This window comes from Haliaeetus albicilla, chromosome 10 (assembly GCF_947461875.1).
Source record: "Haliaeetus albicilla chromosome 10, bHalAlb1.1, whole genome shotgun sequence".
In the NCBI taxonomy this organism is placed as follows: domain Eukaryota; kingdom Metazoa; phylum Chordata; class Aves; order Accipitriformes; family Accipitridae; genus Haliaeetus; species Haliaeetus albicilla.
Window position 1 is genome coordinate 25,781,847 of NC_091492.1, and position 16,230 is coordinate 25,798,076.

The 16,230-nt window shown below is 65.4% G+C and overlaps 6 protein-coding genes across 6 annotated transcripts; 3 read left to right on the forward strand and 3 right to left on the reverse strand.

Annotated features, from left to right (window-relative positions):
- Positions 1-1,847: 1,847 nt before the first annotated feature.
- On the reverse strand, positions 1,848-4,150 carry LOC138687401 (scale keratin-like). The gene has a single exon (XM_069794336.1). It carries the CDS (start codon positions 2,673-2,675, stop codon positions 2,310-2,312), a length of 366 nt encoding a protein of 121 aa, XP_069650437.1. The 5' UTR covers positions 2,676-4,150; the 3' UTR covers positions 1,848-2,309.
- A 366-nt stretch (positions 4,151-4,516) lies between these two features.
- LOC138687400 (scale keratin-like) lies at positions 4,517-5,186 on the forward strand. Its single transcript, XM_069794335.1, has one exon. It carries the CDS (start codon positions 4,517-4,519, stop codon positions 4,880-4,882), a length of 366 nt encoding a protein of 121 aa, XP_069650436.1. The 3' UTR covers positions 4,883-5,186.
- Positions 5,187-6,955: 1,769 nt separating this feature from the next.
- Positions 6,956-9,428, reverse strand: LOC138687159 (scale keratin-like). The gene has a single exon (XM_069793122.1). The coding sequence runs from the start codon at positions 7,781-7,783 to the stop codon at positions 7,418-7,420; it is 366 nt and encodes a 121-aa protein (XP_069649223.1). The 5' UTR covers positions 7,784-9,428; the 3' UTR covers positions 6,956-7,417.
- A 196-nt stretch (positions 9,429-9,624) lies between these two features.
- LOC138687158 (scale keratin-like) lies at positions 9,625-10,294 on the forward strand. The gene has a single exon (XM_069793121.1). It carries the CDS (start codon positions 9,625-9,627, stop codon positions 9,988-9,990), a length of 366 nt encoding a protein of 121 aa, XP_069649222.1. The 3' UTR covers positions 9,991-10,294.
- A 1,769-nt stretch (positions 10,295-12,063) lies between these two features.
- On the reverse strand, positions 12,064-14,366 carry LOC138687161 (scale keratin-like). The gene has a single exon (XM_069793124.1). It carries the CDS (start codon positions 12,889-12,891, stop codon positions 12,526-12,528), a length of 366 nt encoding a protein of 121 aa, XP_069649225.1. The 5' UTR covers positions 12,892-14,366; the 3' UTR covers positions 12,064-12,525.
- A 297-nt stretch (positions 14,367-14,663) lies between these two features.
- LOC138687160 (scale keratin-like) lies at positions 14,664-15,402 on the forward strand. Its single transcript, XM_069793123.1, has one exon. It carries the CDS (start codon positions 14,679-14,681, stop codon positions 15,096-15,098), a length of 420 nt encoding a protein of 139 aa, XP_069649224.1. The 5' UTR covers positions 14,664-14,678; the 3' UTR covers positions 15,099-15,402.
- Positions 15,403-16,230: the final 828 nt, after the last annotated feature.

A 16,230-nucleotide genomic window follows, 5' to 3' on the forward strand; every position in this document is an offset into this window, starting at 1 on the left:
AACCTGCCTGCCTCTGCCTTGTGTGTCTTTCTGCAGTGGGTGCTTTCCTGCACTGCAATAAAGCAAGCCTGCATCCAACACCTGCCTCTCTGCCTTTCCTTTCAAGGCCTAGCGTGGGCTGCAGGGCTCCCTCGCCCTGCACGTGTCCCCCTCCAGCCGGGCCAGGGCAGGCTCAGCCCCAGCAGAGCCCGGCTGAGCTGCCTTTTGGGAGACCCCCCACACACGGTCCCGCGGCTGAGCTCCAAGGGGCCCTGCCTGAACGCAGGTGGCTCCCCTGCCTGCACGACATGCAGCCCTGGGGTGTTTGCAGGCCTCCAGCCTCCCTGCGCGTGAGCACGGCTGCCCCAGGGGATGGGAGCCAGCCAGGAGCAATTCCTGCCGCAGCTCCAGACCTTTGTGCCTCCTTGGCTCAGCTTGAGGCCCTGGGAGAAAAAGGAAACGGGAGGCTTCCCATTCCCTTCCTCTTCCCTAACAACGTCCAGTGCCCTTTCCTCTTCTTTGTACCCTTTTGCTACTTTCTTTTCGCTTCTCCCCCTTCTTCTTCTCCTTCCCTTCTCCCTCCCTTTCCTCTTTCCCCACCGCTTCTCCCTCCCCTTCCCGTGCCTCTTCTCCTCCTCCTTTCCCTTCCTCTTCCCTTCTTTTTCTACTCCCCCTTCCCCTTCCTCATCCTATTTCCCTTCCCCTTCCACTCCACTCTCCCCTTCCCTCTCCTCCTTCACCTTCCCTTTCCCCTTCCACTTCCCCATCCCCAGCACAGACCAACACACGCCGTGCTCCTCGGTTCTCTGCCGCAGACGCCAGATCACAGAAAACACAGCCTGGCTCTTGTGGCAGGAGCCTTTGCAGGGCATCTTGTCATGCTGCCCCCTCAAGCAGGGTCACCCCGAGCCGGCTGCCCAGCGCCGTGGCCACACGGCTTTTGCACGTCTCCAAGGACGCAGACTCCACAACCTCCCGGGCCAACTTGTGCCAGGGCTCGTTCACCCTCACAGTGGAAAAAGGGCTTTGGGATGTTGAGGCGGAGCCTCCCGTCTTTCAGCTGGTGCCCATTGTCTCTTGTCCTGGCACTGGACACCTCTGAAAAGAGCCTGGCTCCATCTTCCTGATGCCTTCCCTTCAGCCAGGGGTGCACATTGATGAGACGCTCCCCCCACCCCACCCCGAGCCTCCTCAGCACCAAGAGGAACAGTCCCATCTCTCTGAGGCTCTCCCCAGAGGACACGTGCTCCCTGTCCCTTCGGCAGCTGTGTGCGGCACTTTGCTGGACTCTCTCCTGTAGCCCCACATCTCTCCCGTGCTGGGGAGCCCAGCACTGGACACAGCAGCCCAGGGGTGGCCTCGCCAGTGCTGAGTGGAGGCCAAGGATCCCCTCCCTCCACCTCCTCCGCATGCAGCCCAGGACACCGCCGGCTGCCTCTGCCCCAACGCACGTTGCCGGCTCATGCTCAGCTTGGCGTCCACCAGCACCCCCAGGGCCTTTCCTGACAAGCTGCTCTCCAGCAATCGACGGCCATTTCCCAGGCACGGGGTTTAACACTGGCTCTCCTCCAGCCTCCTCTGTGCAGACGCCCGGAGATGCTGCCCTGCTTCTGCGGAGCAGCGGGACCTGGCGGAGCTGCTGCCGCCGCTCCCGGGCTGAGAAGACCGGGCAAGGGAGCACTGCCAGCGCCTGTCCTGCCTTCTGCCCTTTCCCCAGCTCCTGCAAGGCCCACCAAAAGGCTCTCTCTCCTCTGCCTGCTGCCTGCATCCTCCCTCTCCCAACACCACCCACCCTCCCCTTGCCCAGGCATCCGAGGACCACTACTTGCCCTCCCACGGCTGCCGGGGTCTTCCCAACATGGGACATGGAGGGAGGGAGACATGACTTGAATGCAGGAAAGCTTTATTGTGCCCAGAGGAGCAGGAGAGACTGTCAGAGAGACGGTGGGCAGGACCCAGAGAGGCCGGTTGCCACGTGTTGGGGGAAGCAGAGGGATCTTCCCCAGGGCATCGCTTCTCGCTCCAGATGCCCCCTTGGCGCGGCATCCCAGATCCCGAGGACTTGGCCCATCAGCCTCGCAGGGCCTTTCGGGTCCACCTCCTGCCCCATCCGACAGCTGGGACGAGAGGGGAGGGGAGGGGAGGAGAGCAGAGGGCAGGAGAAGAGGGCAGGGAAGGGCTGAGGGTGGGTGGCACTGCCGGCTGCCCAGGCGTTGGCTGGGGCTGGCGATGCTCAGGTCTCCTCAGTGCCCCGTGCCCGCCAGCTCAGCCCTGCTTGGGTGGGGGTGTTGGCGTTTGGGCTGGGGGCAGCGCCTGGGGCTGAGCTGGGTCTAGCAGGGCCCACAGGTGTCCCACAGCTTCTTGCTGTAGCGGGGCAAGGCACAAGGGCTGCAGGCGGGAGAAGCGTAGGGTCTGCCAAAGGTGCAGAGGCCCCCCGAGCCCAGGGTGGCGCCGGCGCCGTAGAGGCCTCCCAGCCCCAGGTTGCCCCCAAAGGCGGGTGCTCCGGAGGAGCCCACCACGGCTTGCTGGGGGAAGGAGCTGAGGATGGGGCCGGGGAAGGTGACGACGACGGGGGGCGGCTGGATGAAGGCCGTCGAGTCGGGGCACTGCCGGGCGCACAGCTCGTTGCAGCTCTCGGCGATGGGCTGGGGGACGGCGACGCCGGTTTTCGGTGGGCACAGGTCGTAGCAAGACATCTTTGCGCAGGATCGGACGGTGCTCTGCAAGAAGGCAGAGGTTGCAAGAGAGCAGCAGAGGCGAGCGCCCGAGGCGGAGGGGCCGGGGCCGGAGCAGGGGGCCGGGAGGAGAAACGCTCACAGACTTACCCTGTTCCCAGAGGCAAAGGTGGCCAGAGCAGCGCTTGGGGGAGCCTGGCAGAGGCAGAGCTTTTATAGCAGCCCCGCCATTGCTCAGCACCACCTGGGCCAGTCTGCAGAGGCGGCACTCCCTCCTGCCAGTGATGATGGGGCTGTCCAGCTCCTGCCCCTCCCTGAGTCAGCATCCCCTCGCCAGGCCAGCACCTGCCACTTCCGAGGCTTTCCTCCCCTTTCTGGTTCGAGGGCTAAATGATAGCAGGCATCTCCCTGCCGGGGTCTGCGCGCAGCGGGAGAGGGCTGTGCTTCCGCAGCTCCCCGCTGCCTGCCTCGTGCTCTGCCCGGGGAAGACACGTCTGCCCTGTGCCCGCAGCCAGGCTCTGCTGGGAGGAGAGACACCGCGAGCGCCGGCGGGGCCGAGCCAGCCGGGGGCTGCTGCGGTCATGCCACCAGGCAGAGTTCCCATCTCCCCAGCACCCCAAGGGCAGCCCCGGCCCAGCACCGTCCCCCAGCAATGGGGCTCCCGGGACACTTGCGAGGGGCTGGGGGAGGGCTGGCACGAGCCTGTGCCATGTGGGCCCAGGTGGGGTCTGTGCTCCTTGCACCACGCACCTCAGGGAAGAGCGCGAGGGGTTTTTCTCCCCCAGAATTGCAGAGGTCGATGGCTAACACCTTCAGGTGGATGGAGACCGGCTCCTTTGGGCTGCTGAGTGATGCATCGTGCTGAGCAGGCAGTGCCCGAGAGGAGTGCCTTTGATTTGGCATTTCGTAACCTCGCGCCTCTGCGGATAATAGCCACACGGCGCACGTCATGCGGTCACTGGCATGCGGGAGGCCTTTGCAAGGCCGCCTTCCTGGCCAGCACCAGGACCCTGGTCTTCCCTGCGGCTCTGCAAAGAAAGCAAGGGGCCGCCCCGAGACCAAGCCCTTGGGCAAGTGCTATGGCACGCAGGGCGCTCGCAGTCAGCCTTTGTCACGCTGCATGCCCTCTTACACACCGAGATAATGAAAAGACAGCTGGGCTCATTCGGCCCATTAGGTGGCAGCTGGCAAGCATCCAAGCGGGGTAATTGCAGGGGCTGATAGAGCAGGTTGGGGCTGGAGAGGAAACAGCATCAGCAAAGCAGCCCCATGCCACGCAGGGAGGAGGCAGGGGCTCGGCCGCTGCGGGCCACGTGCCCCCAGCGCGGCCAGCTCCTCCCCGCACTCGCCAGCCCGGCATAAAAGCGCTGCCCTCGGCAAGCGCTGGCATCCGCCGCTCCTGCCTCGCTCTGCTCAGGAACAGGGTAGGTGGGTGCCTGCAGCTCTCTGCCTCCTCTGGCAGGGGCTGGCGTGGGGACTCCGTGGCCAGGAGAGCACCGCTGGCCATGGGCGTGCTGGCAGCAGGCTTGGAGGGCCAGGGCGGGCTGAGTGGCGGAGGGAGGAGGAAGGAGCCCCGTGGCCCAGACGCGCAGAGCCAGGCCTTGCACAGGCTCTCGGGGAGGGCTTGCGTGCCCTCTGCGTGCAGAGAGGGCAAGGCAAGGGGTGCGGAGAGCAGGGCGCTGAGGGGGGCTGGCTGGGCAAAGAGCAAGCGGCAGGCAGTGCGGGCAAGGTGGCGGCTCTGGCCCCTCCAGCTCCAGGGCAGCCCTGGGAACAGGGCACTGCTCGGCCACGGGATCTCCTCCTCGCTCATGACACCTGTCCTTGGGTCCCGCGTGTTTCAGGCTCAGCTCTCTCGCACAAAGATGTCTTGCTACGACCTGTGCCCACCAAAAACCGGCGTCGCCGTCCCCCAGCCCATCGCCGAGAGCTGCAACGAGCTGTGCGCCCGGCAGTGCCCCGACTCGACGGCCTTCATCCAGCCGCCCCCCGTCGTCGTCACCTTCCCCGGCCCCATCCTCAGCTCCTTCCCCCAGCAAGCCGTGGTGGGCTCCTCCGGAGCACCCGCCTTTGGGGGCAACCTGGGGCTGGGAGGCCTCTACGGCGCCGGCGCCACCCTGGGCTCGGGGGGCCTCTGCACCTTTGGCAGACCCTACGCTTCTCCCGCCTGCAGCCCTTGTGCCTTGCCCCGCTACAGCAAGAAGCTGTGGGACACCTGTGGGCCCTGCTAGACCCAGCCCCAGAGCCCCCAGAGACCCTGGGCCTCCTCAGCCTCACACCTCCTCTCCTTTCTCCCCTCCGTCCCCTCTCTCCATCTTGCCTCTCCTCCTTGCTCCTGCCCATGCCCAGGTGCATGGTGCAACTCCACCATCGTCCCACAGGGCACTTGCTTGTCTCCACAACAGCCACCGCCTGGGAGAAGCCTGAAGGAACACCTCTCTTGAAGCCCGGGGTGACAACCTGCCTGCCTCTGCCTTGTGTGTCTTTCTGCAGTGGGTGCTTTCCTGCACTGCAATAAAGCAAGCCTGCATCCAACACCTGCCTCTCTGCCTTTCCTTTCAAGGCCTAGCGTGGGCTGCAGGGCTCCCTCGCCCTGCACGTGTCCCCCTCCAGCCGGGCCAGGGCAGGCTCAGCCCCAGCAGAGCCCGGCTGAGCTGCCTTTTGGGAGACCCCCCACACACGGTCCCGCGGCTGAGCTCCAAGGGCCCTGCCTGAACGCAGGTGGCTCCCCTGCCTGCACGACATGCAGCCCTGGGGTGTTTGCAGGCCTCCAGCCTCCCTGCGCGTGAGCACGGCTGCCCCAGGGGATGGGAGCCAGCCAGGAGCAATTCCTGCCGCAGCTCCAGACCTTTGTGCCTCCTTGGCTCAGCTTGAGGCCCTGGGAGAAAAAGGAAACGGGAGGCTTCCCATTCCCTTCCTCTTCCCTAACAACGTCCAGTGCCCTTTCCTCTTCTTTGTACCCTTTTGCTACTTTCTTTTCGCTTCTCCCCCTTCTTCTTCTCCTTCCCCTTCTCCCTCCCTTTCCTCTTTCCCCACCGCTTCTCCCTCCCCTTCCCGTGCCTCTTCTCCTCCTCCTTTCCCTTCCTCTTCCCTTCTTTTTCTACTCCCCCTTCCCCTTCCTCATCCTATTTCCCTTCCCCTTCCACTCCACTCTCCCCTTCCCTCTCCTCCTTCACCTTCCCTTTCCCCTTCCACTTCCCCATCCCCAGCACAGACCAACACACGCCGTGCTCCTCGGTTCTCTGCCGCAGACGCCAGATCACAGAAAACACAGCCTGGCTCTTGTGGCAGGAGCCTTTGCAGGGCATCTTGTCATGCTGCCCCCTCAAGCAGGGTCACCCCGAGCCGGCTGCCCAGCGCCGTGGCCACACGGCTTTTGCACGTCTCCAAGGACGCAGACTCCACAACCTCCCGGGCCAACTTGTGCCAGGGCTCGTTCACCCTCACAGTGGAAAAAGGGCTTTGGGATGTTGAGGCGGAGCCTCCCGTCTTTCAGCTGGTGCCCATTGTCTCTTGTCCTGGCACTGGACACCTCTGAAAAGAGCCTGGCTCCATCTTCCTGATGCCTTCCCTTCAGCCAGGGGTGCACATTGATGAGACGCTCCCCCCACCCCACCCCGAGCCTCCTCAGCACCAAGAGGAACAGTCCCATCTCTCTGAGGCTCTCCCCAGAGGACACGTGCTCCCTGTCCCTTCGGCAGCTGTGTGCGGCACTTTGCTGGACTCTCTCCTGTAGCCCCACATCTCTCCCGTGCTGGGGAGCCCAGCACTGGACACAGCAGCCCAGGGGTGGCCTCGCCAGTGCTGAGTGGAGGCCAAGGATCCCCTCCCTCCACCTCCTCCGCATGCAGCCCAGGACACCGCCGGCTGCCTCTGCCCCAACGCACGTTGCCGGCTCATGCTCAGCTTGGCGTCCACCAGCACCCCCAGGGCCTTTCCTGACAAGCTGCTCTCCAGCAATCGACGGCCATTTCCCAGGCACGGGGTTTAACACTGGCTCTCCTCCAGCCTCCTCTGTGCAGACGCCCGGAGATGCTGCCCTGCTTCTGCGGAGCAGCGGGACCTGGCGGAGCTGCTGCCGCCGCTCCCGGGCTGAGAAGACCGGGCAAGGGAGCACTGCCAGCGCCTGTCCTGCCTTCTGCCCTTTCCCCAGCTCCTGCAAGGCCCACCAAAAGGCTCTCTCTCCTCTGCCTGCTGCCTGCATCCTCCCTCTCCCAACACCACCCACCCTCCCCTTGCCCAGGCATCCGAGGACCACTACTTGCCCTCCCACGGCTGCCGGGGTCTTCCCAACATGGGACATGGAGGGAGGGAGACATGACTTGAATGCAGGAAAGCTTTATTGTGCCCAGAGGAGCAGGAGAGACTGTCAGAGAGACGGTGGGCAGGACCCAGAGAGGCCGGTTGCCACGTGTTGGGGGAAGCAGAGGGATCTTCCCCAGGGCATCGCTTCTCGCTCCAGATGCCCCCTTGGCGCGGCATCCCAGATCCCGAGGACTTGGCCCATCAGCCTCGCAGGGCCTTTCGGGTCCACCTCCTGCCCCATCCGACAGCTGGGACGAGAGGGGAGGGGAGGGGAGGAGAGCAGAGGGCAGGAGAAGAGGGCAGGGAAGGGCTGAGGGTGGGTGGCACTGCCGGCTGCCCAGGCGTTGGCTGGGGCTGGCGATGCTCAGGTCTCCTCAGTGCCCCGTGCCCGCCAGCTCAGCCCTGCTTGGGTGGGGGTGTTGGCGTTTGGGCTGGGGGCAGCGCCTGGGGCTGAGCTGGGTCTAGCAGGGCCCACAGGTGTCCCACAGCTTCTTGCTGTAGCGGGGCAAGGCACAAGGGCTGCAGGCGGGAGAAGCGTAGGGTCTGCCAAAGGTGCAGAGGCCCCCCGAGCCCAGGGTGGCGCCGGCGCCGTAGAGGCCTCCCAGCCCCAGGTTGCCCCCAAAGGCGGGTGCTCCGGAGGAGCCCACCACGGCTTGCTGGGGGAAGGAGCTGAGGATGGGGCCGGGGAAGGTGACGACGACGGGGGGCGGCTGGATGAAGGCCGTCGAGTCGGGGCACTGCCGGGCGCACAGCTCGTTGCAGCTCTCGGCGATGGGCTGGGGGACGGCGACGCCGGTTTTCGGTGGGCACAGGTCGTAGCAAGACATCTTTGCGCAGGATCGGACGGTGCTCTGCAAGAAGGCAGAGGTTGCAAGAGAGCAGCAGAGGCGAGCGCCCGAGGCGGAGGGGCCGGGGCCGGAGCAGGGGGCCGGGAGGAGAAACGCTCACAGACTTACCCTGTTCCCAGAGGCAAAGGTGGCCAGAGCAGCGCTTGGGGGAGCCTGGCAGAGGCAGAGCTTTTATAGCAGCCCCGCCATTGCTCAGCACCACCTGGGCCAGTCTGCAGAGGCGGCACTCCCTCCTGCCAGTGATGATGGGGCTGTCCAGCTCCTGCCCCTCCCTGAGTCAGCATCCCCTCGCCAGGCCAGCACCTGCCACTTCCGAGGCTTTCCTCCCCTTTCTGGTTCGAGGGCTAAATGATAGCAGGCATCTCCCTGCCGGGGTCTGCGCGCAGCGGGAGAGGGCTGTGCTTCCGCAGCTCCCCGCTGCCTGCCTCGTGCTCTGCCCGGGGAAGACACGTCTGCCCTGTGCCCGCAGCCAGGCTCTGCTGGGAGGAGAGACACCGCGAGCGCCGGCGGGGCCGAGCCAGCCGGGGGCTGCTGCGGTCATGCCACCAGGCAGAGTTCCCATCTCCCCAGCACCCCAAGGGCAGCCCCGGCCCAGCACCGTCCCCCAGCAATGGGGCTCCCGGGACACTTGCGAGGGGCTGGGGGAGGGCTGGCACGAGCCTGTGCCATGTGGGCCCAGGTGGGGTCTGTGCTCCTTGCACCACGCACCTCAGGGAAGAGCGCGAGGGGTTTTTCTCCCCCAGAATTGCAGAGGTCGATGGCTAACACCTTCAGGTGGATGGAGACCGGCTCCTTTGGGCTGCTGAGTGATGCATCGTGCTGAGCAGGCAGTGCCCGAGAGGAGTGCCTTTGATTTGGCATTTCGTAACCTCGCGCCTCTGCGGATAATAGCCACACGGCGCACGTCATGCGGTCACTGGCATGCGGGAGGCCTTTGCAAGGCCGCCTTCCTGGCCAGCACCAGGACCCTGGTCTTCCCTGCGGCTCTGCAAAGAAAGCAAGGGGCCGCCCCGAGACCAAGCCCTTGGGCAAGTGCTATGGCACGCAGGGCGCTCGCAGTCAGCCTTTGTCACGCTGCATGCCCTCTTACACACCGAGATAATGAAAAGACAGCTGGGCTCATTCGGCCCATTAGGTGGCAGCTGGCAAGCATCCAAGCGGGGTAATTGCAGGGGCTGATAGAGCAGGTTGGGGCTGGAGAGGAAACAGCATCAGCAAAGCAGCCCCATGCCACGCAGGGAGGAGGCAGGGGCTCGGCCGCTGCGGGCCACGTGCCCCCAGCGCGGCCAGCTCCTCCCCGCACTCGCCAGCCCGGCATAAAAGCGCTGCCCTCGGCAAGCGCTGGCATCCGCCGCTCCTGCCTCGCTCTGCTCAGGAACAGGGTAGGTGGGTGCCTGCAGCTCTCTGCCTCCTCTGGCAGGGGCTGGCGTGGGGACTCCGTGGCCAGGAGAGCACCGCTGGCCATGGGCGTGCTGGCAGCAGGCTTGGAGGGCCAGGGCGGGCTGAGTGGCGGAGGGAGGAGGAAGGAGCCCCGTGGCCCAGACGCGCAGAGCCAGGCCTTGCACAGGCTCTCGGGGAGGGCTTGCGTGCCCTCTGTGTGCAGAGAGGGCAAGGCAAGGGGTGCGGAGAGCAGGGCGCTGAGGGGGGCTGGCTGGGCAAAGAGCAAGCGGCAGGCAGTGCGGGCAAGGTGGCGGCTCTGGCCCCTCCAGCTCCAGGGCAGCCCTGGGAACAGGGCACTGCTTGGCCACGGGATCTCCTCCTCGCTCATGACACCTGTCCTTGGGTCCCGCGTGTTTCAGGCTCAGCTCTCTCGCACAAAGATGTCTTGCTACGACCTGTGCCCACCGAAAACCGGCGTCGCCGTCCCCCAGCCCATCGCCGAGAGCTGCAACGAGCTGTGCGCCCGGCAGTGCCCCGACTCGACGGCCTTCATCCAGCCGCCCCCCGTCGTCGTCACCTTCCCCGGCCCCATCCTCAGCTCCTTCCCCCAGCAAGCCGTGGTGGGCTCCTCCGGAGCACCCGCCTTTGGGGGCAACCTGGGGCTGGGAGGCCTCTACGGCGCCGGCGCCACCCTGGGCTCGGGGGGCCTCTGCACCTTTGGCAGACCCTACGCTTCTCCCGCCTGCAGCCCTTGTGCCTTGCCCCGCTACAGCAAGAAGCTGTGGGACACCTGTGGGCCCTGCTAGACCCAGCCCCAGAGCCCCCAGAGACCCTGGGCCTCCTCAGCCTCACACCTCCTCTCCTTTCTCCCCTCCGTCCCCTCTCTCCATCTTGCCTCTCCTCCTTGCTCCTGCCCATGCCCAGGTGCATGGTGCAACTCCACCATCGTCCCACAGGGCACTTGCTTGTCTCCACAACAGCCACCGCCTGGGAGAAGCCTGAAGGAACACCTCTCTTGAAGCCCGGGGTGACAACCTGCCTGCCTCTGCCTTGTGTGTCTTTCTGCAGTGGGTGCTTTCCTGCACTGCAATAAAGCAAGCCTGCATCCAACACCTGCCTCTCTGCCTTTCCTTTCAAGGCCTAGCGTGGGCTGCAGGGCTCCCTCGCCCTGCACGTGTCCCCCTCCAGCCGGGCCAGGGCAGGCTCAGCCCCAGCAGAGCCCGGCTGAGCTGCCTTTTGGGAGACCCCCCACACACGGTCCCGCGGCTGAGCTCCAAGGGCCCTGCCTGAACGCAGGTGGCTCCCCTGCCTGCACGACATGCAGCCCTGGGGTGTTTGCAGGCCTCCAGCCTCCCTGCGCGTGAGCACGGCTGCCCCAGGGGATGGGAGCCAGCCAGGAGCAATTCCTGCCGCAGCTCCAGACCTTTGTGCCTCCTTGGCTCAGCTTGAGGCCCTGGGAGAAAAAGGAAACGGGAGGCTTCCCATTCCCTTCCTCTTCCCTAACAACGTCCAGTGCCCTTTCCTCTTCTTTGTACCCTTTTGCTACTTTCTTTTCGCTTCTCCCCCTTCTTCTTCTCCTTCCCCTTCTCCCTCCCTTTCCTCTTTCCCCACCGCTTCTCCCTCCCCTTCCCGTGCCTCTTCTCCTCCTCCTTTCCCTTCCTCTTCCCTTCTTTTTCTACTCCCCCTTCCCCTTCCTCATCCTATTTCCCTTCCCCTTCCACTCCACTCTCCCCTTCCCTCTCCTCCTTCACCTTCCCTTTCCCCTTCCACTTCCCCATCCCCAGCACAGACCAACACACGCCGTGCTCCTCGGTTCTCTGCCGCAGACGCCAGATCACAGAAAACACAGCCTGGCTCTTGTGGCAGGAGCCTTTGCAGGGCATCTTGTCATGCTGCCCCCTCAAGCAGGGTCACCCCGAGCCGGCTGCCCAGCGCCGTGGCCACACGGCTTTTGCACGTCTCCAAGGACGCAGACTCCACAACCTCCCGGGCCAACTTGTGTCAGGGCTCGTTCACCCTCACAGTGGAAAAAGGGCTTTGGGATGTTGAGGCGGAGCCTCCCGTCTTTCAGCTGGTGCCCATTGTCTCTTGTCCTGGCACTGGACACCTCTGAAAAGAGCCTGGCTCCATCTTCCTGATGCCTTCCCTTCAGCCAGGGGTGCACATTGATGAGACGCTCCCCCCACCCCACCCCGAGCCTCCTCAGCACCAAGAGGAACAGTCCCATCTCTCTGAGGCTCTCCCCAGAGGACACGTGCTCCCTGTCCCTTCGGCAGCTGTGTGCGGCACTTTGCTGGACTCTCTCCTGTAGCCCCACATCTCTCCCGTGCTGGGGAGCCCAGCACTGGACACAGCAGCCCAGGGGTGGCCTCGCCAGTGCTGAGTGGAGGCCAAGGATCCCCTCCCTCCACCTCCTCCGCATGCAGCCCAGGACACCGCCGGCTGCCTCTGCCCCAACGCACGTTGCCGGCTCATGCTCAGCTTGGCGTCCACCAGCACCCCCAGGGCCTTTCCTGACAAGCTGCTCTCCAGCAATCGACGGCCATTTCCCAGGCACGGGGTTTAACACTGGCTCTCCTCCGGCCTCCTCTGTGCAGACGCCCGGAGATGCTGCCCTGCTTCTGCGGAGCAGCGGGACCTGGCGGAGCTGCTGCCGCCGCTCCCGGGCTGAGAAGACCGGGCAAGGGAGCACTGCCAGCGCCTGTCCTGCCTTCTGCCCTTTCCCCAGCTCCTGCAAGGCCCACCAAAAGGCTCTCTCTCCTCTGCCTGCTGCCTGCATCCTCCCTCTCCCAACACCACCCACCCTCCCCTTGCCCAGGCATCCGAGGACCACTACTTGCCCTCCCACGGCTGCCGGGGTCTTCCCAACATGGGACATGGAGGGAGGGAGACATGACTTGAATGCAGGAAAGCTTTATTGTGCCCAGAGGAGCAGGAGAGACTGTCAGAGAGACGGTGGGCAGGACCCAGAGAGGCCGGTTGCCACGTGTTGGGGGAAGCAGAGGGATCTTCCCCAGGGCATCGCTTCTCGCTCCAGATGCCCCCTTGGCGCGGCATCCCAGATCCCGAGGACTTGGCCCATCAGCCTCGCAGGGCCTTTCGGGTCCACCTCCTGCCCCATCCGACAGCTGGGACGAGAGGGGAGGGGAGGGGAGGAGAGCAGAGGGCAGGAGAAGAGGGCAGGGAAGGGCTGAGGGTGGGTGGCACTGCCGGCTGCCCAGGCGTTGGCTGGGGCTGGCGATGCTCAGGTCTCCTCAGTGCCCCGTGCCCGCCAGCTCAGCCCTGCTTGGGTGGGGGTGTTGGCGTTTGGGCTGGGGGCAGCGCCTGGGGCTGAGCTGGGTCTAGCAGGGCCCACAGGTGTCCCACAGCTTCTTGCTGTAGCGGGGCAAGGCACAAGGGCTGCAGGCGGGAGAAGCGTAGGGTCTGCCAAAGGTGCAGAGGCCCCCCGAGCCCAGGGTGGCGCCGGCGCCGTAGAGGCCTCCCAGCCCCAGGTTGCCCCCAAAGGCGGGTGCTCCGGAGGAGCCCACCACGGCTTGCTGGGGGAAGGAGCTGAGGATGGGGCCGGGGAAGGTGACGACGACGGGGGGCGGCTGGATGAAGGCCGTCGAGTCGGGGCACTGCCGGGCGCACAGCTCGTTGCAGCTCTCGGCGATGGGCTGGGGGACGGCGACGCCGGTTTTCGGTGGGCACAGGTCGTAGCAAGACATCTTTGCGCAGGATCGGACGGTGCTCTGCAAGAAGGCAGAGGTTGCAAGAGAGCAGCAGAGGCGAGCGCCCGAGGCGGAGGGGCCGGGGCCGGAGCAGGGGGCCGGGAGGAGAAACGCTCACAGACTTACCCTGTTCCCAGAGGCAAAGGTGGCCAGAGCAGCGCTTGGGGGAGCCTGGCAGAGGCAGAGCTTTTATAGCAGCCCCGCCATTGCTCAGCACCACCTGGGCCAGTCTGCAGAGGCGGCACTCCCTCCTGCCAGTGATGATGGGGCTGTCCAGCTCCTGCCCCTCCCTGAGTCAGCATCCCCTCGCCAGGCCAGCACCTGCCACTTCCGAGGCTTTCCTCCCCTTTCTGGTTCGAGGGCTAAATGATAGCAGGCATCTCCCTGCCGGGGTCTGCGCGCAGCGGGAGAGGGCTGTGCTTCCGCAGCTCCCCGCTGCCTGCCTCGTGCTCTGCCCGGGGAAGACACGTCTGCCCTGTGCCCGCAGCCAGGCTCTGCTGGGAGGAGAGACACCGCGAGCGCCGGCGGGGCCGAGCCAGCCGGGGGCTGCTGCGGTCATGCCACCAGGCAGAGTTCCCATCTCCCCAGCACCCCAAGGGCAGCCCCGGCCCAGCACCGTCCCCCAGCAATGGGGCTCCCGGGACACTTGCGAGGGGCTGGGGGAGGGCTGGCACGAGCCTGTGCCATGTGGGCCCAGGTGGGGTCTGTGCTCCTTGCACCACGCACCTCAGGGAAGAGCGCGAGGGGTTTTTCTCCCCCAGAATTGCAGAGGTCGATGGCTAACACCTTCAGGTGGATGGAGACCGGCTCCTTTGGGCTGCTGAGTGATGCATCGTGCTGAGCAGGCAGTGCCCGAGAGGAGTGCCTTTGATTTGGCATTTCGTAACCTCGCGCCTCTGCGGATAATAGCCACACGGCGCACGTCATGCGGTCACTGGCATGCGGGAGGCCTTTGCAAGGCCGCCTTCCTGGCCAGCACCAGGACCCTGGTCTTCCCTGCGGCTCTGCAAAGAAAGCAAGGGGCCGCCCCGAGACCAAGCCCTTGGGCAAGTGCTATGGCACGCAGGGCGCTCGCAGTCAGCCTTTGTCACGCTGCATGCCCTCTTACACACCGAGATAATGAAAAGACAGCTGGGCTCATTCGGCCCATTAGGTGGCAGCTGGCAAGCATCCAAGCGGGGTAATTGCAGGGGCTGATAGAGCAGGTTGGGGCTGGAGAGGAAACAGCATCAGCAAAGCAGCCCCATGCCACGCAGGGAGGAGGCAGGGGCTCGGCCGCTGCGGGCCACGTGCCCCCAGCGCGGCCAGCTCCTCCCCGCACTCGCCAGCCCGGCATAAAAGCGCTGCCCTCGGCAAGCGCTGGCATCCGCCGCTCCTGCCTCGCTCTGCTCAGGAACAGGGTAGGTGGGTGCCTGCAGCTCTCTGCCTCCTCTGGCAGGGGCTGGCGTGGGGACTCCGTGGCCAGGAGAGCACCGCTGGCCATGGGCGTGCTGGCAGCAGGCTTGGAGGGCCAGGGCGGGCTGAGTGGCGGAGGGAGGAGGAAGGAGCCCCGTGGCCCAGACGCGCAGAGCCAGGCCTTGCACAGGCTCTCGGGGAGGGCTTGCGTGCCCTCTGCGTGCAGAGAGGGCAAGGCAAGGGGTGCGGAGAGCAGGGCGCTGAGGGGGGCTGGCTGGGCAAAGAGCAAGCGGCAGGCAGTGCGGGCAAGGTGGCGGCTCTGGCCCCTCCAGCTCCAGGGCAGCCCTGGGAACAGGGCACTGCTCGGCCACGGGATCTCCTCCTCGCTCATGACACCTGTCCTTGGGTCCCGCGTGTTTCAGGCTCAGCTCTCTCGCACAAAGATGTCTTGCTACGACCTGTGCCCACCGAAAACCGGCGTCGCCGTCCCCCAGCCCATCGCCGAGAGCTGCAACGAGCTGTGCGCCCGGCAGTGCCCCGACTCGACGGCCTTCATCCAGCCGCCCCCCGTCGTCGTCACCTTCCCCGGCCCCATCCTCAGCTCCTTCCCCCAGCAAGCCGTGGTGGGCTCCTCCGGAGCACCCGCCTTTGGGGGCAACCTGGGGCTGGGAGGCCTCTACGGCGCCGGCGCCACCCTGGGCTCGGGGGGCCTCTGCACCTTTGGCAGACCCTACGCTTCTCCCGCCTGCAGCCCTTGTGCCTTGCCCCGCTACAGCAAGAAGCTGTGGGACACCTGTGGGCCCTGCTAGACCCAGCCCCAGAGCCCCCAGAGACCCTGGGCCTCCTCAGCCTCACACCTCCTCTCCTTTCTCCCCTCCGTCCCCTCTCTCCATCTTGCCTCTCCTCCTTGCTCCTGCCCATGCCCAGGTGCATGGTGCAACTCCACCATCGTCCCACAGGGCACTTGCTTGTCTCCACAACAGCCACCGCCTGGGAGAAGCCTGAAGGAACACCTCTCTTGAAGCCCGGGGTGACAACCTGCCTGCCTCTGCCTTGTGTGTCTTTCTGCAGTGGGTGCTTTCCTGCACTGCAATAAAGCAAGCCTGCATCCAACACCTGCCTCTCTGCCTTTCCTTTCAAGGCCTAGCGTGGGCTGCAGGGCTCCCTCGCCCTGCACGTGTCCCCCTCCAGCCGGGCCAGGGCAGGCTCAGCCCCAGCAGAGCCCGGCTGAGCTGCCTTTTGGGAGACCCCCCCACACACGGTCCCGCGGCTGAGCTCCAAGGGCCCTGCCTGAACGCAGGTGGCTCCCCTGCCTGCACGACATGCAGCCCTGGGGTGTTTGCAGGCCTCCAGCCTCCCTGCGCGTGAGCACGGCTGCCCCAGGGGATGGGAGCCAGCCAGGAGCAATTCCTGCCGCAGCTCCAGACCTTTGTGCCTCCTTGGCTCAGCTTGAGGCCCTGGGAGAAAAAGGAAACGGGAGGCTTCCCATTCCCTTCCTCTTCCCTAACAACGTCCAGTGCCCTTTCCTCTTCTTTGTACCCTTTTGCTACTTTCTTTTCGCTTCTCCCCCTTCTTCTTCTCCTTCCCCTTCTCCCTCCCTTTCCTCTTTCCCCACCGCTTCTCCCTCCCCTTCCCGTGCCTCTTCTCCTCCTCCTTTCCCTTCCTCTTCCCTTCTTTTTCTACTCCCCCTTCCCCTTCCTCATCCTATTTCCCTTCCCCTTCCACTCCACTCTCCCCTTCCCTCTCCTCCTTCACCTTCCCTTTCCCCTTCCACTTCCCCATCCCCAGCACAGACCAACACACGCCGTGCTCCTCGGTTCTCTGCCGCAGACGCCAGATCACAGAAAACACAGCCTGGCTCTTGTGGCAGGAGCCTTTGCAGGGCATCTTGTCATGCTGCCCCCTCAAGCAGGGTCACCCCGAGCCGGCTGCCCAGCGCCG

Excerpts from the sequence above, each read along its gene's own strand:
- LOC138687401 (XM_069794336.1), bottom strand. The coding sequence starts at position 2,675 with ATGTCTTGCTACGACCTGTGCCCACCGAAAACCGGCGTCGCCGTCCCC.
- LOC138687400 (XM_069794335.1), top strand. The coding sequence starts at position 4,517 with ATGTCTTGCTACGACCTGTGCCCACCAAAAACCGGCGTCGCCGTCCCC.
- LOC138687159 (XM_069793122.1), bottom strand. The coding sequence starts at position 7,783 with ATGTCTTGCTACGACCTGTGCCCACCGAAAACCGGCGTCGCCGTCCCC.
- LOC138687158 (XM_069793121.1), top strand. The coding sequence starts at position 9,625 with ATGTCTTGCTACGACCTGTGCCCACCGAAAACCGGCGTCGCCGTCCCC.
- LOC138687161 (XM_069793124.1), bottom strand. The coding sequence starts at position 12,891 with ATGTCTTGCTACGACCTGTGCCCACCGAAAACCGGCGTCGCCGTCCCC.
- LOC138687160 (XM_069793123.1), top strand. The coding sequence starts at position 14,679 with ATGACACCTGTCCTTGGGTCCCGCGTGTTTCAGGCTCAGCTCTCTCGC.